Source organism: Nicotiana tabacum, chromosome 14 (assembly GCF_000715075.1).
Source record: "Nicotiana tabacum cultivar K326 chromosome 14, ASM71507v2, whole genome shotgun sequence".
NCBI classification, from domain to species: Eukaryota; Viridiplantae; Streptophyta; class Magnoliopsida; order Solanales; family Solanaceae; genus Nicotiana; species Nicotiana tabacum.
In genome coordinates this window covers 79564319-79586610 of record NC_134093.1, presented here as the reverse complement: position 1 = coordinate 79586610, position 22292 = coordinate 79564319, and the positions used below count along the sequence as shown (strand labels likewise).

Here is a 22292-nt window from a genome sequence, read left to right as displayed (position 1 = left end):
CGCGTAGGAGAAGGTGGTTTCGTTTGAGCCCGACCCTACTTGGTATAAATACATGTAAAACGTTATTTTGAGGATTTTGAACATACTTTGAAGGAGGATTCACGTGGAGGAACACACACCATGCTTCGAGGAGGCTTCTAACTAGATTTTCTTCTCTTCCCTTCCTTTAATCTCATAGTTTATTAGTTCTAAAATTTTGGGTGCTACATGAACATTGTAGTTTGAAGCTTGAATTGTTCTTATTATTTTATCATATTGGTTTATTTATTCAATCTTGTGCTTAATTATTTGATTGCTTGATCACCAATTAAATACTATTTACGAATTTATGATTGAACTCGGGAGAGGGAATTTTAGATTGCATATAGGATTGAGTAGAGCAAGATCTTGAACTCGAGTATCTGGAACGGATTCGCGGTTAGGATAGGAATATACCTAATCGCCTTGCTTGGTTATTATACGGGAATTATTAATGCGTTCTTGTTAATCCTAATTCCATAGGAATAAAGGCGTTAGGTTAGCTTGAATAGGCAAGTAGTACTTCGGGAGAAGGCTACGAGCAATATTAACCCTGTCAATTAATAAATCAGATAAATTAATTAGACAATTTAAGTAGAAAACTCAACGGGATTATTAGTTAACCCATAGCTCTGGAATATTTTCTCGCATTGAATTCGCATCTAAGCTTGCCGGCATATGTTCTTTAATTTCTTAGTTTTCAACTCTAGATTAGTTGTAGTTAGTAATCTGTAGGAATCACTTGAATAGATTACTTGTCTTAGTTTAATTTAGTAAATAGTTAATCACAAGTCCCTATAGGTACGATATCTGGACTTACAATCCTATATTACCTGTACGACCACGTATACTTGCATGTGCGTTTGGGAGCAACAAGTTTTTGGCGCCGTTGTCAGGGACTTAGAAATTAACTATTCTACTATATTAGATTTTAACTTTTTGTCTATTCAATTTTTTTTTATCTTAGTTTAATATTTTATTATCTTTGTTGACATGGCATCTTGGAATGAGAATTGGTCGAATATTGGTTATTCTTATTATGTTGATCCTTGTACATATTGTGGAGGACCACACTTGTGGCAAAAGTGTGAGTCTCAATCTTATGAGTGGAATATTTGTAATGTCTGTGGTGGTCAAGGTGGCCATTGGGATGGTTGTCCTAATTCTTATTATCCTTCTTAGAGTTCTTATTATGATGTTTCTACTAATGTTTATGAGTTTGATATGAGCAATGAACTGGAGGATATGGAACGAGTTGCTCGTATTATGGACATGATGAGGCAAGTACCGAGCAACAAGATGTGATGAGGCAAGTAGCCGAGCAACAAGATGAAATTCACTAAAAGACCACCTTAGCGATCAAAGGACTGCAGGCTAGAATGGACGAATTAATGGCTAATTTTCAAGAAGAACCTCAACTCGACGAAGAGAGCGAGTTCCTACAAGAAGATAACTTTGAAGAAGCAGATATCGTGAGCCAATCTTGGCTAGAGGAACAAGCTCAACTAGTAAAATTTCATGGGGTTCTACGTAACGGTCTTTCAAATATGGCAGAATAGTTGATAGACGAAAAAACTGAGCTCAGGTAAGAGATAGACCAATTTGGCTCAGATATCCAAGACCTGCAGGCTCAATTGAATAAAAAGTTTGAGGCGTCTGATACCCTACAACCAATTTTTGTGGATACTGGCCAGCTTGTGGAGCGGAAAAAGGAATTCCAACCACTAGAACAAAATATTATTAACAATGCCAAGGTTGACGAAGTGTGCAAAAGTGAGGATGTCAAAAGTGAAGCGATTCTAGAGTTGGAGCGCATTGGACCTCATTCTAATCATTTTTCAACATTGTGCTTGGTTGGTGGCATGAGAATTGATCCATTCGAGCTTATGGGGAAGTCAATGAATGGGGAACAAAGTGCTTATATTCTAAAATTTGTGATGCCAAGGAGACAAAACGACATCCCTCACTTAAAGGCCAAGAAGTGCAAGATGCGATACCTATTGCTTGGTTCCTTTTTTTTTTACACCACCGCCCTAAGAACATGACAGAAAAATTGATGCAAAATTGGGGGAGCAATTCATATCCTCAAAGAGGAAGAAAAAGTGGTGGAAGTAGTGTAAGTCGTGCCACGACTATAAATAAGGCGCTTATTGGGAGGCAGCCCAATTCTATTTTTTTTCTTTTTATTTTGTTTTTTATTTTATTTTATTGTGTTATCATTGTAGTGTTGTTTTTGTGTTTTGTAGGAGTAGGAGCATGGAGTCAAAGCCAATAGGCATGTGCAAAAGTGAGCAGGTGGTTGAAACTAAGTATGAAGTACCCCAACAAAGGATAACAATCGGGAGAAGTCTAAGTATCATGTGAGCTGCTAATTCTTCGGCCTTTGGCCTACCAGGGAGTCTCTTTTACCCTCTTGTTATTATCAGTGTGCATTGAGGACATTGCACAATTTTAAGTGTGGGATGAGGAGATTGTCTGGGTGATTTTCTGTTCTATCTTAGCTTAGTTGTAGTACTCGTTCTTAGTGTAGTAGTTTTTGTTAAAAATAAAAAAAAATGAAAAAAAATCAGAAAATTGGGACTTTTCCCGACGATGGATCTCCTAGACAGTTTTCTTGAGGGATTTACGTCAAAAGAAAAAGGACAAAAAGATTTTCTTTGTAGGTAGTGCAGCAATTACCCCTTGGTTTTACTTTGTGCCGCAGTTCTTTTCCAAGGGTTTTGTTTGGACCAGGTGTAGTTAGTTTTATTTTTTAGGAGTAGGAGCCATTGTGGTGTGATTGGAATTGAAGCAATATCTCTTGACTTTGTTATGCCTTGAGAATAGTGATTACTTTGGTGGTGACGCTTAGGCTCAGTTTTTTACTCTTGTATAAGTACCTTAAATTGTATGATCTTAACTTTGCTTAACTACTTTGATTAGAGTGTCTTGATGAGTCCAATACTCAGTGAGTTATGTGCCATGTGTGTGTGAGGTTTATATGTTATTCTGTGCATTCCATTTGATGTCTAGAACTTGCCCCGTGTGTTTGCAAAGCAAATTAGTAGTTTTGTTCAATCTTGGAAGTGATATAGGAGTTTCTTTGTTGAGCTAGATATATATAGTTTACCCGCCTAATTGTTATGTATCGTAGTTAATCCATTGAGCCTGTAATCCTGTTTCTTTGGCAACCACATTACAAGCCTTACCCATTTGTTTGAATTAACCATCTATTTGAAACTTTTCACCTCTCATGAGCACTTGAATTGTTATGAACTTGGTAAAAGTTAAAGTGTGGGGTGGTTGGTTTGGCTTTTGAGTGGAACTAATGAAATAAAGAGAAAGGTGCACTGTTTTGAAAAAGTAAGGTCCACTTGAATTGAAAAAAAATATATATATAGTTGTATTGTTGGGAAAAATATTCCTTGATAAGTGGTAACTCTTGATGTAATTGTGCTTAAAGAAGTATGGAGTTAATATACATTGATGTGAAGGTGGAGTTATGCTTTGACATAAGTGTGGAGTTTTAAATGTTAAAGTGTATGTATTAAAGTGCTTAGGGAGGTATAGTCACTCTTATATCCAAATGTATCCTCCTCGTCCCGCACCCTACGTTACAACCAATTGAAGTCCTACTTGATCCTAGATTGAATGAGCTAGATTAGTAGAGTAGTACACTACGGGCAAGCCTATGGTGCATCGTGTGTGGCATATGAATATTATTTATGAGAGTAAGTGAATTCTTTCTTTCTTGAGTTCTAATTGTTCTTAAATTTTATTGTGTGTGGAACTACTCTCTTTTGTCGTGTGAGGGCACTTGATTTATGAAGGAAAGGTAATGTCATTGACCTATATATTAGAGTAAGTGAGTGAGTTGTGAATAATGTATGGTACTTGTGAGTCAAATCTTGAAGTGAAGATGTTACACTCTTGTGCTTAGTCTATTTTAAATATTCTTGGTGTGATGAGTTAGGAGAATTATTTAAAAAGGTCATGTATATATAAAGTGTAGTTTGATTGCTCGAGGACGAGCAATGGTTTAAGTGTGGGGTATTTATGGTAGGCTATAATTACATATTTTAGTCGCTTATCGCACTCTAATTTACTGCACTTTAATTGAGTTTGAGCTTTAATCTATTTGGAGCTTTGAAGTCTGACTAAAAGCCCAAGGGATTAAGCCGGAATCGCGTTCGGGGGTCGAGAACCACATCCGGATGTCAAAAACCAAGGAAAAAGCCTATATCTGAGAATCCACCACAGCCGCGGCGCGTGGGGCGGCACGTGGTGTGCCGCGGCTGTCCATTTTCTGTTGCTGTCAATTTTGCACACTCTCTGATAAAGCCCACTACCACCCCGCGTGGCGCGTCGTCCCATGCGGCCCGCCTGTATAACCTTTACAGAGTAACAATCCTATTTCGCGTAGTAGAAGGTGGTTTCGTTTGGGCCCGATACTACTTGGTATAAATACATGTAAAACGTTATTTTGAGGATTTTGAACATACTTTGAAGGAGGATTCACGTGGAGGACCACATACCACGCTTGGAGGAGGCTTCTAACTAGTGTTTCTTCTCTTCCCTTCCTTTAATCTCATAGTTTATTAGTTCTAGAGTATTGGGTACTACATGAACATTGTAGTTTGAAGCTTGAATTGTTCTTATTATTTTATCATATTGGTTTATTTATTCAATCTTGCGCTTAATTATTTGATTGCTTGATCACCAATTAAATACTATCTATGATTCTAGGATTGAACTCGGGAGAGGAAATTTTAGATTGCATATAAGATTGAGTAGAGCAAGATCTTGAACTCAAGTATCGGGAACGAATTTACGGTTAGGATAGGAATATACCTAATCGCCTTGCTTGGTTATTATACGAGAATTATTAATGCGTTCTTGTTAATCCTAATTTCATAGGAATATAGGCGTTAGGTTAGCTTGAATAGGCGAGTAGTACTTCGGAAGAAGGCTACGAGCAATATTAACCCTGTCAATTAATAAACCAGATAAATTAATTAGATAATTTAAGTAGAAAACTCAACGGGATTATTAGTTAACCCATAGCTCTGGAATATTTTCTCCCATTGAATTCGTATCTAAGCTTGCCGGCATATGTTCTTTAATTTCTTAGTTTTCAACTCTAGATTAGTTGTAGTTAATAATCTGTAGGAATCACTTGGATAGATTACTTATCTTAGTTTAATTTAGTAAATAGTTAATCACAAGTCCCTATGGGTGCGATATCTGGACTTACAATCCTATATTACTTGTACGACCACGTATACTTGCGTGTACGTTTGGGAGCAACAAGTTTTTGGCGCCGTTGTCGGGGACTTAGAAATTAACTATTCTACTATATTAGATTTTAACTTTTTGTCTATTCAATTTTTTTTTATCTTAGTTTAATATTTTATTATCTTTGTTGATATGGCATCTTGGAATGAGAATTGGTCGAATATTGGTTATTCTTATTATGTTGATCCTTGTACATATTGTGGAGGACCACACTTGTGGCAAAAGTGTGAGTCTCAATCTTATGAGTGGAATATTTGTAATGTCTGTGGTGGTCAAGGTGGCCATTGGGATGGTTGTCCTAATTCTTATTATCCTTCTTAGAGTTCTTATTATGATGTTTCTAATAATGTTTATGAGTTTGATATGAGCAATGAACTGGAGGATATGGAACGAGTTGCTCGTATTATGGACATGATGAGGCAAGTAGCCGAGCAACAAGATGTGATGAGGCAAGTAGCCGAGCAATAAGATGAAATTCACTAAAAGACCGCCTTAGCGATCAAAGGACTGCAGGCTAGAATGGACGAATTAATGGCCAATTTTCAAGAAGAACCTCAACTCGACGAAGAGAGCGAGTTCCCACAAGAAGATAACTTTGAAGAAGCAGATATCGTGAGCCAATCTTGGCTAGAAGAACAATCTCAACTGGTAAAATTTCATGGGGTTCTACGTAATGGTCTTTCAAATATGGCAGAACAGCTGATAGACGAAAGAACTGAGCTCAGGCAAGAGATATACCAATTTGGCTCAGATATCCATGACCTGCAGGCTCAATTGAATAAATATTTTGAGGCGTCTGATACCCTACAACCAATTTTTGTGGATACTGGCCAGCTTGTGGAGCGGAAAAAGGAATTCCAACTACTCGAACAAAATATTATTAACAATGCCAAGGTTGACGAAGTGTGCAAAAGTGAAGCAATTCTAGAGTTGGAGCGCATTGGACCTCATTCTAACCATTTTTCAACATTGTGCTTGGTTGGTGGCACGAGAATTGATCCATTCGAGCCTATGGGGGAGTCAATGAATGGGTAACAAAGTGCTTATATTCTAAAATTTGTGATGCCAACAAAACGACATCCATCACTTAAAGGCCAAGAAGTGCAAGATGCGATACCTATTGCTTGTTTCCTTTATTTTTACACCACCGCCCCAGGAACGTGACAGAAAAATTGATGCAAAATTGGGGGCACAATTCATATCCTCAAAGAGGAAGAAAAAGTGGTGGAAGTAGTGTAAGTCGTGCCACGACTATAAATAAGGCGCTTATTGGGAGGCAGCCCAATTCTATTTTTTTTCTTTTTATTTTGTTTTTTATTTTATTTTATTGTGTTATCATTGTAGTGTTGTTTTTGTGTTTTGTAGGAGTAGGAGCATGGAGTCAAAGCCAATAGGCATGTGCAAAAGTGAGCAGGTGGTTGAAACTAAGTATGAAGTACCCCAACAAAGGATAACAATCGGGAGAAGTCTGAATATCCTGTGAGCTGCTAATTCTTCGGCCTTTGACCTACCAAGGAGTCTCTTTTACCCTCTTGTTATTATCAGTGTGCATTGAGAACATTGCACAATTTTAAGTGTGGGGTGAGGAGATTGTCTGGGTGATTTCTATTCTATCTTAGCTTAGTTGTAGTACTCGTTCTTAGTGTAGTAGTTTTTGTTAAAAATTAAAAAAAATTAAAAAAAATTAAAAAAATCAGAAAATTGGGACTTTTCCCGACGATGGATCTCCTAGACAGTTTTCTTGAGGGATTTAAGTCGAAAACAAAAGGACAAAAAGATTTTCTTTGTAGATAGTGCAGCAATTACCCCTTGGTGTTTTTTGTGCCGCAGTTCTTTTCCAAGGGTTTTGTTTGAACCGGGTGTAGTTAGTTTTATTTTTTAGGAGTAGGAGCCATTGTGCAGTGATTGGCATTGAAGAAATATCTCTTGACTTTGTTATGCCTTGAGAATAGTGATTACTTTCGTGGTGACGCTTAGGCTCAGTTCTTTACTCTTGTATAAGTACCTTAAATTGTATGATCTTAACTTTGCTTAACTACTTTGATTAGAGTGTCTTGATGAGTCTAATACTCAGTGAGTTATGTGCCATGTGTGTGTGAGGTTTGTGTGTTATGCTGTGCATTCTATTTGATGTCTAGAACTTGCCCCGTGTGTTTGCAAAGTAAATTAGTAGTTTTGTTCAATCTTGGAAGTGATATAGGAGTTTCTTTGTTGAGCTAGATATATATAGTTTACCCGCCTAATTGTTATGTATCGTAGTTAACGCATTGAGCCTATAATCCAGTTTCTTTGGCAACCACATTACAAGCCTTACCCATTTGTTTGAATTAACCATCTATTTAAAACTTTTCACCTCTCATGAGCACTTGAATTGTTATGAACTTGGTAAAAGTTAAAGTGTGGGGTGGTTGGTTTGGCTTTTGAGTGGAACTAATGAAATAAGGAGAAAGGTGCACTGTTTTGAAAAAGTAAGATCCACTTGAATTGAAAAAGAAAGAAAAATAGTTGTATTATTGTGAAAACTATTCCTTGATAAGTGGTAACTCTTGATGTAATTATGCTTAAAGAAGTATGAAGTTAATATACATTGATGTGAAGGTGGAGTTATGCTTTGACATAAGTGTGGGGTTTTAAATGTTAAAGTTTATGTATTAAAGTGCTTAGGGTGGTGTAGACACTCTTATATCCAAATGTATCCTACCCATCTTGCACCCTACGTTACAACCAATTGAAGTCCTACTTGATCCTAGATTGAATGAGCTAGATTAATAGAGTAGTACACTACGGGCAAGCCTATGGTGCATCTTGTGTGGCATATGAATATTATTTCTGAGAGTGAGTGAATTCTTTCTATCTTGAGTTCTAATTGTTCTTAAATTTTATTGTGTGTGGAACTACTCTCTTTTGTCGTGTGAGGGCACTTGATTCATGAAGGAAAGATAATGTCATTGACCTATATGTTAGAGTAAGTGAGTGAGTTGTGAATAATGTGTGGTACTTGTGAGTCAAATCTTGAGGTGAAGATGTTACACTCTTGTGCTTAGTCTATTTTAAATATTCTTGGTGTGATGAGTTAGGAGAATTGTTTAAAAAGGTCATGTCTATATAAATAGTAGTTTGCTTGCTCGAGGGTGAGTAATGGTTTAAGTGTAGGGTGTTTATGGTAGGCTATAATTACATATTTTAGTCGCTTATCGCACTTTAATTTACTGTACTTTAATTGAGTTTGAGCTTTAATCGCTAGTGTTTTGCACTAATTATGTGTTTTATGCCTTGTAGGAGTGATTTCGAGCTATGTAGATGTTACTGAATGAAATCAATCTATTTGGAGCTTTGAAGTCTGAGTAAAAGCCCAAGGGATTAAGCCGGAATCGCGTTCGGGGGTCGAGAACCACATCCGAATGTCAAAAACCAAGAAAAAAGCCTATCTCTGTCAATTAATAAACCAGATAAATTAATTAGACAATTTAAGTAGAAAACTCAATGGGATTATTAGTTAACCCATAGCTCTGGAATATTTTCTCCCATTGAATTCGCATCTAAGCTTGCCGACATATTTTCTTTAATTTCTTAGTTTTCAACTCTAGATTAGTTGTAGTTAATAATCTTTAGGAATCGCTTGAATAGATTACTTGTCTTAGTTTAATTTAGTAAATAGTTAATCACAAGTCCTTGTGGGTACAATAATTGCGTATGCGTTTGGGTGCAATATATGTGTCATGGATAGGTTCATTGTGGGTCCTTGAGAGGTTATAGACCTATTCGGGGATAATCGAAATCGGCTTGAGGTCCGTTGGTAAATCTAATGTGAATGTATGCTCTACATCAAGCCGGATGCGTTGATTCAGCATAACATTGTTTATGGAGGAGTCTTCGGGCGTTGGATGTTATTCCTGCCGTCAGCTATTCTATGTAATACTCTATTATACCATGTGGGTTGTGAGATGGCTTGATTATTCGCACATGTGTTGTGATCCTGTGTAGCTTGTGGTGTTATATGAGAAAGATGGCTCTCGAGATGCAGGTCATTTATTGCACCTTAGTCATGCTTGGCATTTTGTAGTGCATGGGGTTATCTGTCTCACCAGGGTTGTGTTTATGCACTTGATGTGTTGGTGGTCGATATACGGGCATTTTGTGGGTATGAGCATTCTTGCTCGGTAGTACTTTCTTATTGATTGTATGTATGGATCAGGTGGCACGCCGCCACAAGTATGATGTTTAGATTAGGTTGCACGCCGCATCAGTGAGATGTTGAGTACGGTTCCTTATACTTATTTCGTGTGTGTTGTTTCTTACCCTTGGGATAGGTTCATAACATTTGTCTAGTTGATTTGGGTGTTATGCGGGCTGGGTAGTTCTTTACCTGAGTTCGTTTTTCTTATTGGCCATATTCGAGTTGTAGCTTGTTGGCGCATTGATGACGTCATACGAGATTGTAGACGATGTTTGAGGTGGCTTATTACCCGAGCGTCTTGTACTGGATAAGACGAGGTTGTTAGACCTAAAATCAGTGCAATCGAATTTATATAAGGTATATTAGAGGGAAAATGTCACTATGGTTGGAGGATGTTATTATGGGCATATGAATTATGCGGTGCATTGTGTGATTTCAGCATGGGTGCATGATCATATTTTGGTATAGTGAGTTGAGGTTGATACGGTGCTCGTATGTTAGAATCAGACCTGGTATAGAATTTCGGATATTGGAATTTGGTTCTAAGGCTTGTGGGCTAAGGTGGCAGGAAGGATCTTCAGTCTGGCTTGAGCTAATGTGCTCATATAGGTTGTGGTGGTAGGGGTAGGTGCACTATGTGTTAAACAATGCTTTTGGGCAACTCCAGAATGACTCTTGGCACGTTCGAGGATGAACGTATGTTTAAGTGGGGGAGAATGTAACGACCTGATCGGTCGTTTTGAGATCTAGCATGTCGTTCAGCGGTTTGAGACCTTGAGTAGCTTCACTTCATGTATTATGACTTGCACGCGTGGTTATTTTCAATTTTTGAGAAGTTCTGAGTTGATTTGGAAGAATAATTCTCAATTCGGAAGCTTTAAGTTGAAAGAGTTGACCAAGATTTAATTTTTGAGTAAACGACCTCGGATCGGAGTGTTGATGATTCCGTTAGGTCTGAATGGTGATTTTGGACTTCGGCGTATGTCCGGATTGGGATTTGGAGGTCCGTAGGTTAATTTGATATTTTTTGACGAAAGTTGGAAGATTGAAGGTTTGGAATGTAGATAGGTTTGACCAAGATTTGACTTTATTGATATCAGGTCCGGATTATGGTTTCGGGAGTTGGTATAGGTCCGTTGTGTCATTTGGGAATTGCATGCAAAATTTGAGGTCATTTCGGGTTGATTTGGTATGGTTCTGCATGAGTTTTAGAAGTTTAAAAGTTCATTAGTTCATTAGGCTTGAAATTATGTGTGATTCATAGTTTTGATATTGTTTGGTATGATTTGAGGCCTCGAGTAGGTTCGTGTTATGTTTTGGGACTGGTTGGTGTGATTGGACGGGGTTCCGGGGGCCTCGGGTGTGTTTCGATGGGTTTGGGTCGTGTCGCACTCTTATTTGATGTTTCAGCGTCGTATCTTTGGGCGTAAAGGGTAATATATTGAGAAAATGACCTTTGATTTGTGATTTGATTGAACCATTAGATCTGTATCGCAATTAGGAAACCATAGCAACAAGAATCGTTGAATTCTGATGTCGTACGAGAGAGCTATGTCTATTTTCGTGTTGGAAAAGATTGTTGGTTTCTGGTGCGAGCTTTTGTTCTTCGCGAACGGGAAGAAGGAATTTTGGGTTGACCAGTTAATGCGTAAAATTTCTCTTCGCGAACGCGAAGGTCTCCCGCGAAGGCGATGAACAAAAATTACCTAGGCAATGTTTTATATGGGCAAACCGAGTATTTTAGTATTTTGAGCATATCTTGAGTTCTAGAGCTCCGTTTGAGGTGATTTTTAAAGCATTGTTCTCGTCTCAACAAGGGGGTAAATATATAACCTTTATTTGATGTTTTACCATAATTATTTCTGTTTGTTATTATTTTTATCCGTATTTAGATTGTAAAAATTGAGATTTTGAACCCCAAAGTTGAGAAATGATAAATCCTTGATTTGAGGGTCAATTCATGGACGAAGTTAGATGGTTTTCTTGATATAGACTATATAAGTTATGTGTAATATTTATTTTTGATAATTTTCAAAATTCGGGCACGTGGGCCCGGGGTTGACTTTGTTGACTTTTCGAGCGGAGTTGGAAATTGTTATAAATTGTTAAGTTATGAGTATTTGAGTATATTTTGATTGATTTTCACGTTGTTTGGCTAGTTTCGGATCGATAGGCATCGGTTTGAGGTGTTAGAGAGGTCGATTATTGGATTTCAGAGAGAGGTAAGTCTCATGTCTAACTTTGTGAGGGAAAAATTACCCCATAGGTGATGTATTTGTTATGTGCTACTTGTTATGGGGGTTACGTACGCACGAGGTGACGAGAGTCCGTACGTAGCTAAAATTATGCTTATGTCCGAGTAGACTTAGGATTATATCATGCGATATTTGTATTACCTGAACTCAACTTGTTAGTTTAATTACCTAAACTTATAAATGTAATTTGATTAGAGATCATGTTAGGTCGAATCTCGAAACCTTGTGTTGTTTGACGGGATATCCTATTACTGGTAATTGTTATGCTTACTTTATGTCCATGTTCTTGAATTGCACGCACGTGACTCGTAATTCGATAAGTTTCTCCTCTTCCTGTGGATCGGGCCGAATACATCGGCAGTATATTTGAGATGCACTTATGGTTCGCGCCCGTCGACCCTCGGCAATGTACATACTATTCTGGATCGGGCCGTACGAACTCGGCATGACTCATGCGTAATATTTCTAAGAGTCTGAATATTCATGAGATTCTCGTTTGATTGAGATCTGACAATTACATGTTATGCCTTGTTTGTTTGAGATAGCACTTGATATTCCTTACCCGTTTGAGATAGCCTGTGATTTCTTCTATTTGTTGAGATAGTACATGAAATTTGAAAAATTTATGTTGTCATCAGGTTGGAGGGTTATATTAGTTACAGTTCTTGTCCCATTATTATTGTTGTATTTCATATCTGTTTATAATTTATTATATTGATTTATTGTACCACTAGTAAGTGTCGATGTCAACCCCTCGTCACTACTTCTCCGAGATTAGGCTAGATACTTACTAGGTACGCGTTGATTTATGTACTCATGCTACACTTCTGCATTTATTGTGCATGTATGTTTCTGATGGTCATTTGGGCGCGTAGGCGCAGTTGCCGAGGGGACTTTATAGTGAGTTATATTCTATGTTACGATCTGCAGCACACAGAGTCTCCATCATAATTATTTACTTTATCCTGTGTATCTCATATATTGTATTATTATTGTACTTCCTAGTAGATGCTCATGCACTTGTGACACCGGGTTTTGGGATGTTCTAATAATTGTTTGTGGTTTTGCTTAACACTGTCACAATTTTATTTTATATTTTACCAAATTGTATATACCATGATTTTTAATGCATAGATTTATTTATTTAATAAAAATTCATAATTTTAAAAGTAATAAAATAAATAATTAAGTTGATAGTTCACCGTTGGCTTACCTAACGGCTACGTTGGGCGCCACCACGACCTACGGCAGGAATTGAGTCGTTACTGGCTACCTTGTTCAAAACTGTAGTGTATACTCCCCTTTTCGTGAAATTTCATCCTTTCTCTCTATTCTTTATATATAAGATCCTAGGATGGAATTCTTCGAGAAAGCTGTTAGGCAAAAAATCAACCATGCAAAAATTGTAGATTAAAAGATGGACCTTCTTTTTAGGAAGTTGATTGGTGAATAGATTTGAAATTTTCTTTTGATTAAAATTGTAGCGTAACGTGTATCTGTCCTTGTTTTTGGAATTTCATCCTCATTATAGGATCTTAGGATGGAATTCTTTGAGAAAGCCAAATCCGTCAGGCTAAAAAGCCACCACGGGAAATTCTTACATGCCAATTCCAATCAACAAACAGTGCACCAACATCGTCATGGAACTTCTAAGACTGCAAAATGGACAGTTGAATTTCCTGAAGGAATCAATAATAATGTTGTACGTTTGAATAGTTGTTATGGCAAATACCTAATGGCCACAGATGAACAATTTCTTCTTGGTGTAACGGGTCTTAAAGTTGTTCAAAGTTTGCCCAAAAATTTGGATTCCTCAATTGAATGGGAACCTGTTAAAGTTGGATCCTTAGTGAAGCTCAAAACAAGATATGGGAAATTTTTAAGGGCAAATAGTGGATTACCCCCTTTTAGAAATTCAATTACACATGACATACCTTATAGACATCAAGATTGGATCTTATGGGAAGTAGATATTGTTGAGTTACTGCCCGACGTGACAATAATAACAACTATACCTCACTTTCAAGCAAGTAAAGAATTACTGTCCGAACCAAAGCCGGAATTATTAGATGGTGATTTGAGCTCATCTTTTCGTCTTACATTCTCCAGGTCTTCCAAGATTCATAATCAGGTTAGTTTTCTATATAAAGCTAATATCTAATATATTGATCACCACTTTCTTCTGCCAAATTAAATGAAATGGGGTAATTTCATGTCATCGAATTAACGGTCTACTGCAAAGAAGTCGTAAAATTATATTTTGTAACCAGAAAAATAAATTAATTATATACTTTTCGCTCAAATGAAAATTATTGGAAACTCATTTAAACCAATGCTAAAAATTTACAACTAATTAAGCTGACACATGATAAGATAAGTTTGTCAAATAAGTATTGTCACGTCACCAACACAAGAAACGCATTTACATGGCAACACCTATGTTATTACTTCCCCATTTTTACCCTAGTGTTATTCATATACATTTTTCCAATTTTTACCTCCATTATACGTTTTTCCAATAAGAATTATCAACATATATAAGATCGAAGTTGAATTTAACTATATATGTGTCGATGACATGGCAATGCTTTTACAATTTTATCTTATGTGGTTGCTTACCGGTGTTGAGTTAATAAATTTCTGGCAATTCTTATTTAAATGTATATTTCACTTATATACAGTATATATTGTATATATATAACTTAAATTCATTAACATGCAGTCAAAATTTGATGCTGCCATGACAAAGCCCGAAGGTCGACTGATCTATTATTATGTGGCAGATGAGAAGGGAACTGTGAATGATGCAGTGAAAGGACCTTCATTTCAGTTCAAAGGGCAAGGGCTAGAGGAACTGACTCAAAAGTTAGAGGAAGAAACAGGGCTCAAGAATATTACTTTGTGTTTGCGCAACAAAATAAATGGGAATTTATGTCCTCTTAAGTTAGAATTACCACCCAACAATGCAACTATGCATGTTGTGGTAGTGCCTTCATCATCTAAAGGTTAGTACGCTCGACATCATCTTAACATTTAACATTGTATTTTATTTATATATGTGTCGGCGGTTAAAAAAATAAAAAAAAATATGTGCGTGATTAGTGTTGCATAAATTATGAATTTAACTTATAGACATTGACAATGCAAAGACTAGTTTCCTTATTATGTGTATTGTAAAATGTCCTGGCAGGATATCTATCTTATTGTATTCGAGTGACTGATTCCGCTTATCATAGACTCGTCACCTGGAGTTATTTTTTAGATGACCCGATAGAATAAAAATTCTACATTGTAAGTATATAAAAATTAAATTCTTAATCTATTATAGCAGGTTAATTAGTACAGTTTTTAATTAACAGGTTATAAATTAATTATCTATTTTTACTTTATAAGTGACCTTACATCACATTTTTTTGAGTGCGGCTCTTTCCTAGACAAATGCGGATTTAGGATTTCTAGAACATGGTGCACCACTAAAAAAAATGAGGGAAAAAAATATTTATTGAGAATTGATCTCTTTTCTTTTAGGTAAATACCTTAATAGTTAATCAAGTGCACCATTCAATATTTTTGGATCGTGGGGGCACAAATAATAATAAAATCAATTCAAAGAGATATGTATATAAAAACCTAGTTTAGTGGAAAGATCATGAGTTTGCATACACCATAATTTAATCTTAAATCCGCCCTATTTTCAGATCTTTACATGAACACATGATGTTTCATGCACTATACTGCTTTTTTCTTTTTAACTTTATAAATGACCTAATTTTCTATAAGTCAACTAGATAAAACGGACTCATGAAGTCGATCTAAACAAAGTTTTATTCCACTGGAAATCAATTATTATCCAGCAGATTCTACATATGTTAACGTGCCTAATGCACCAGCACAAGTGATAAGGAAGACGCATTAGGTTGCTGTATCTGTTGGAGTTAAAAAGCGCACAATTTGATGGAGAATATCAAGCTTATGATTTTACACAAAGAGCCTCGATCTAATTTCTGAAGTGCAAACCAAAGAATAAAACCAAACTCCTAAGATATTAATATATTATACTATAGTACCTTTTGGCTCCTTGTGTGGAAGGTTTAGCTTCTGTTAGATCAATATAAATATAGTAGTCCTCAAAAATCATCTTTGTCACTCTTCAATTTAGGTCAAATTTGGCTTTTATGTCATGCGTTTCAACTTATATATTGTAAAGTTACCTATGTTATAAGTCAATTTTAAACTAATAGAGTATATAAATTCTTTACACGATCGAGCATAATCTCTTTCTATACCTGTAAGGCTGTATGTATTGATGTTCTTTTCTCTAGCTTTGTTAGCATGTGTGTTTATCCATGGTTTGTTAACAGCGAATATTATAGTTGTTTTTCTTTCTCTGAAACTGCAGCAAGAGAATAGATAGCAGATATTCCTGCGTCCGAATGGTCGGTGGTCAACAATCTATTCATGAAATTTTGCCATTACACGCTATCATGCATGTGAATTCACGATATACTGAAACTGTAAATAATTTTTATAATATCAGTATAATTTAACCTTTAACAAGTTACTAACTATTTTTATGTAGTTACTAACGTGTATCACAAAGATTTACTTATAATTATCTTAGAAAATATTTGATACCCATTTTCAGTGACGGACTCAGAATTTTACACAAGCGGATTCAATTTAAAATGACGCAAATCGATAGTATAAGCGGGGCATCGAACATAGCGAACAAAATGTGGTCGAATTTTTGTTAATTCTTTTCCTTTTTGTTCTCCTTTGTTTATAGCGTGATGTAAAAATTAAGTCATTTAAAAGAGAGTGCACTATATTTTACAAATTTTGGCATTTTAATAGTACAGAAACTATTTCCACCTAATTATTTGAATAATTTATCTTTTTTTAACCAAACACTCTTATCTATTTAATTTAACAAATTTTAATTTTTCAAAATTTCGTTAAAATTTAACAAGAAAATTATTTAACCAATAATTTTTTTTTATTAACGGCAAGAAATTAGACAAATTATTAAATCCTTTTTCGTTTATAACTAAAAAGGTATTATCTACAAATAGAGGATAATAAAAAAGAGTTACTATCTAAATTGAATTAATACCAATAATTAAAGAAAGAGGGCTAATACACTAAACCAGAAATTATAAAACAAATAAAAACTTCAACATGAACTAACAAATTATAAATAATTTCATTAAATATACTTGCATGATTTAGAAAATTTATGAAATAGAGAATTAAAGATCACTTTGTAGAAAGGTTTAATTTTTTGAAATAAAATAAAGTTGATTTCTATTGAATTAAGTTAAAAATATGAAGTAAAATAGAGAAAAGAAGAAGTGGAAGACATTGGAATAATAATTTTACAATATAAATGGCGGTTACTCATTGCACATTCTATCATAACATTTTGTTGTGAAAAGATATTTAGAAAATGTGTAAGAAAGTTGCAGTAAAGTTAAAATTATTTAACTCTCAAATAGTAAAAGATCACATAAAATGAAAGAAAGAACAATAACTAATGGTGTCAAATGAACCGATTTGAAACCGGACCGTCGCATTTATAAAGTTGCCTGCGAGTAAATGTGTCAAGGGGTAGCAATAGAAATAGAAAAGAAAAAATTACAAAAATCAATAAAAGGGAAAAGGGAACTCGAACACATGAACTCATGTGTAGTCTTGAACACACATAACCATGTTTACAAACGTAACATTCACTTCTAAGTGGGTTCAAATATATTACTATATAGGTATTTTCACTATTTTAAACATAAATTAGTGATGAACACAGCACTATTTTTCGATGAAGCGGTGCTTAGTAACACATGGGTCCGCCTCTGCCCATTTAAGGATACGACTAATTTGGATTCGATCCGAAAAGTAGTATTTTGAGGTAAAACATTTTCTATTAAAAATGACTTTATTTTTAGTACACGAAACTTAAATATTTGATTATGAATGAAAGAGTACTTACCACCCACCACAACTGTTGATGGTAATTATCTTATAAAACTTTCTAGTGTAAAGTAGGATATACACAATTACGTGTTATATGTCGCTTAAAATAGCTATACAGTGGGGTTAAACTCTTTTCGCATTAGTAAAAATCAAACTTAAAAGCCATGAGAATATGTCTGGACGGGCCCCACGAAAAGTTCCATCACTTTTTTTTCCCATAAAAAAAGTTCCATCATTTTAAAGAGGTGAATATGCAAAGTTTGTTCGACTAATTATGAGGTTTCACAGGCATTACGCTTTAAATGTTTCCGTCTTTTGTTTATGGAATATATTTTTTTAGTTTCGGTTCGCATTGGAGTCAGATCCATTCGAAATCTTTCTTTTATTTTTGTAACTCAAAACTTGTGATGTTTAATTCAAGCAATCCTATTCATCCTATACCACATGCTTGATGTTGTGGAATACATATATACATATTTTGAAATAATAGAGGGATATACTTTATTGAAAGAAAAAGTAAAATAGGGATATACTTTGTACTCCTATCATCTTATTGCGAAAGCATGAATCAGCAAAAAAAAAAAAAAAAAAAACAAGGAGAGAGTAGAAAGATAGATGCATGATTTTCATTGTAAGAGTATGGATTTATACTCATTGGTCAGTGCCTTAAAATTTGATCTTAATTATATTAGTGAAATACTACCGCTAGTCATATTATTTGTCCTTTTAAACTGAAATTAATCTAAAATATTTAATGTTTTAGAAAAACAAAAGAAACATTTATTTTTTCAAAATTCACTCTTAATATTTCAATTAGAGAAACGTTTATTTCGATACTAAATATAGATAAAAAGTAAGTATAAAATATTCTTATAATTAACGCTATCAGATATATTTTTTTTATTAAGGATGAAAAAAAAAGTGAACTAACGGATAATATAGAACAAAAGATAGTAATTATATGACATGAAATAAAACAAAATAGTTAGTATGTTTTGATTAAAAGAACATATTTTTTTTGGTTAAAAGCTATAATTAATTAATGCAAATATCTTAAAAGCATCACGCTTATATCATGTGCCGAAATGCATAAGGACACCTTTATAATCCATTACCTTTTTTCAAGTTGAACTTTGATACTACAAAAAAGGACAGTCAAGCTCTATGATATAGAATTATAGATAGTGACATGAACAAAGTAGCACTTATGTATCTTTTGATATGCTTTTCAAGGTCGATCCAAATGTCCAAAACTTTTCACGTCTTTTCTCAGTCTTTTTTGTGATCACCTTCTAAATGTATATTCCAAGATCCTATCATCCTAATACCTCCAGCCAATGTATTGTGTTTGTCCATTATCCATGTTTCACCAAATCACATTACTTTATCATAATTTAAAAATAATTGAAATAAAAATATGCTAATTAAATTATAAAATATATATAGGCCTATAAAAGAAACATATCATATATTATTAATTGATTTTGGGTAAAGCAAAGAACATAAATAAAAATACATACAGTGGACTCTAATTAGCTTGCAATTGCAATATAGTGACTCTAATTAGCTTGCAATTGCAATATAGTTGATTCACAGGCACAATTGTGATTTTCTATTTTACTAAGATTTTAGCTTCATAATTTTATTTTTAAGAAATTAATGAAAATATGTTTAATTATTTCATCTGTTTAAAAAAGAATGAACCTTTTACTATTTGGGAAGTCAAACAAGGTTTTATTTGCAAAGAGTTTTAAATATTTTGAATTGTTAATTATTACGATTTATAATATTTTTATATAGTTTTTAAATATATAAATTTTATTTTAAAAAAATTATAGAATTTATATCCAAATTAACATAAAAAATTAATTAATTTCACTCTCTACTTCGAAAACATTCAAAAACAAATATCTTCTTATAGATGAAAACCAGTATTTTAAAAGGCAGGAGCGTAAGACGAGACGTTTTACTTAACGTGGAGTGAGGCATAAGCCCTGAGATATGGTGTATAACGCCCCATAAATCTTTAAAAAAATTAATTTATAAATTAATAAAATAGCATAATAATCACAAAGAATATGAACACATTAAAAGCTTAAGAAAATTAAAAAATTAAACAAACTCACAAAAAATAAAATATTTAGCATTTTTTATAAATATAAATGATGCAATAGCGTTAAAGTTACTATAAAGATAAAAATCAGTTGCCACGTCTCATATTTCAAATGATTAGAAGATTATAATATTTTAAAAATATTATCAAACTACACAATCTATCTCTCTAAAAGTTAATAATCAAGAAACTCCATCAACAATGTAATTTTAAATATTACTCCATATGAGTAAATATGAAATTGCTTTCAAATAGCAAAATAATACAAGTATGATAATTTTGAGAGGCATAAAACTAAAACATGAATATCTATAACAACAACAACAGCAAACCCAGTGCAATCTCACATGTGGGGTCTGGGGAAGGTAATGTGTACGCAGACCTTACTCCTACCTTATGAAGGAAGAGATACGGTTTCTGATAGACCCTCGGCTCAAGAACAGTGAAAGGGACACAATAAACAAACATTAACAATGGCAAGGAAATAAGATAAAAGAAACATATAGCACAACATGTAATAGCAGAGAAACTAGGAATACGAAGTTATAAGAGAAGTGCGAAAACTACCGTCAATAATGCCACATCGTCTAATCAGCAAGGAACTCGGAATAGGAGAATATAAGACTAGTACTAATACGACTAGAAGAGACTCTCGACTACCTGTCAACACATAACCCTAATCCTCGATCTCCACACCTCCATATCGAGGGTCATCTCCTTGGTAAGCTGAAGTAGAGCCATGTCCTGCCTAATCACCTATCCCTTATACTTCCTAGACCTCTCTCTACCTCTTCTCTAACCCGCTATGGTCAACCTCTTGCATCTCCTCATCGGGGAATCGATGTATCTCCTCTTCACATGCCCGAACCATCTCAGCCTTGATTCCCACAACTTGTCTTCCACAGGGGCCACACCCACCTTGTCCTTAATAACTTCATTCCTAATTCGGTCCTCCCTGGTATACCCACACATCCATCTCAATATCTTCATCTCTACTACTTTTATCTTTTGGACATGAGATTTCTTGACCGGCCAACACTCGGCTCCATACAACATAGTCGGCCTAACTATCACTTTGTAGAACTTGCCCTTAAGTCGTGGTGGTACATTCCTATCACACAAATATCATACGCAAGCCTCCATTTCATCCACTCCGCTCCAACCCGATGCGTAACATCCTCGTCAATCTCCCCGTTTTCCTGAATAACAGACCCAATATATTTGAAACTATCTATCTTGGGGATGACTTGTGTATCAAGTTTCACCTCTACTTCTGTTTCCTGCGTCCTCACGCTGAAATTGCACTCCAAGTATTCAGTTTTAGTCCTACTTAACTTGAAACTTTTAGACTCCAGGGTCTGCCTCCACATCTCCAGCTGATCGTTAACCTCGCAGCGCATCTCATCGATTAGCACTATGTCATTTGCAAATAACATACACCATGGCACCTCCCCTGAATGTGGCGCGTCAGCACGTCCATCACTAGGACAAATAAAAATGGGCTAAGAGTTGAACCCTGATGTAACCCTATCATCACAGGAAAATAGTCTGAGTCTCCTCTCACAGTCCTCACCCAAGTCTTTGCTCCATCGTACATATCCTTAATCATCCTAATGTACGCTACCGGAACACCACTAACCTCCAGACATCTCCATAAAACTTCCCTTGGGACTTTATTGTAAGCTTTTTCTAAATCGATGAACACCATATGTAGGTCACTCTCCCTCTCCCGATACTGCTTCACCAACCTCTTTACAAGATGAATGACTTCTGGTCGAACTCCCCGGCATGAAACCGAACCGATTCTCCGAAATAGACACACTCTTCATCACCCTCCTTTCCACCACCCTCTCCCACACTTTCATAATGTGACTCAGTAGCTTGATACCCCTGTAATTGTTATAATTTTGGATATCGCCCTTGTTCTAGTAAAACATGAATATCTATAGTAAGTAAAAATATAAAATTTGGCTATTCAAATGATATTCACTCTCTGATGTTCTCAATTAGTAAATATGCAATACTATGATTCATTATTTAATTGAGTTACTCTCACTTTTTTATATTCCTATGGATGAAGAGAACTTTAATCACTTATTTGTTAAAAAATTTTGAGTGCCAACAATACCAATTAAGGAATTTGATGAATGCTTTGCACTAGGAACTGTTAGGCGAGCTCCCAACGACGTGTTTCGGGCGTATGGTCGAACAATTAAATTATAAGCCTCGCAGAATTAGGCCCGATTAGTAAGTCTCAAGGTGTTTTGATAATGTGGTGCCCAAGGGCGAGCCTAAAGCAAATCCCCCAAAAAAACTTTTAAAACACAACAACTAGGCTTCAATTCCGAAAAAATTGGGGCGGGCCTATTGTGAGATTCATGGTAAGTTTTACCTTGATTTTAGCATAGGCAATATCCTTCCTTTTCTATTCGACCATGTAAAAAGTCATATTTTAAATATGGAATTCCCAAGGCAAAAAGTATTT

General features: G+C 35.1%; 1 protein-coding gene across 1 annotated transcript; it reads left to right on the top strand.

The window, feature by feature from the left end:
* Positions 1-13211: 13211 nt before the first annotated feature.
* On the top strand, positions 13212-16314 carry LOC107761208 (uncharacterized). Its single transcript, XM_016579407.2, has 3 exons — positions 13212-13855; positions 14447-14729; positions 16124-16314. The coding sequence occupies exons 1-3, from the start codon at positions 13265-13267 to the stop codon at positions 16132-16134; spliced, it is 885 nt and encodes a 294-aa protein (XP_016434893.2). The 5' UTR covers positions 13212-13264; the 3' UTR covers positions 16135-16314.
* Positions 16315-22292: the final 5978 nt, after the last annotated feature.

Bases quoted from the DNA above. Each gene is read 5' to 3' on its own strand.
- LOC107761208 (XM_016579407.2), top strand. From the start codon at position 13,265: ATGGAATTCTTTGAGAAAGCCAAATCCGTCAGGCTAAAAAGCCACCAC. The intron at 13,856-14,446 runs GTTAGTTTTCTA...ATTAACATGCAG, and splicing joins CTTCCAAGATTCATAATCAG to TCAAAATTTGATGCTGCCAT.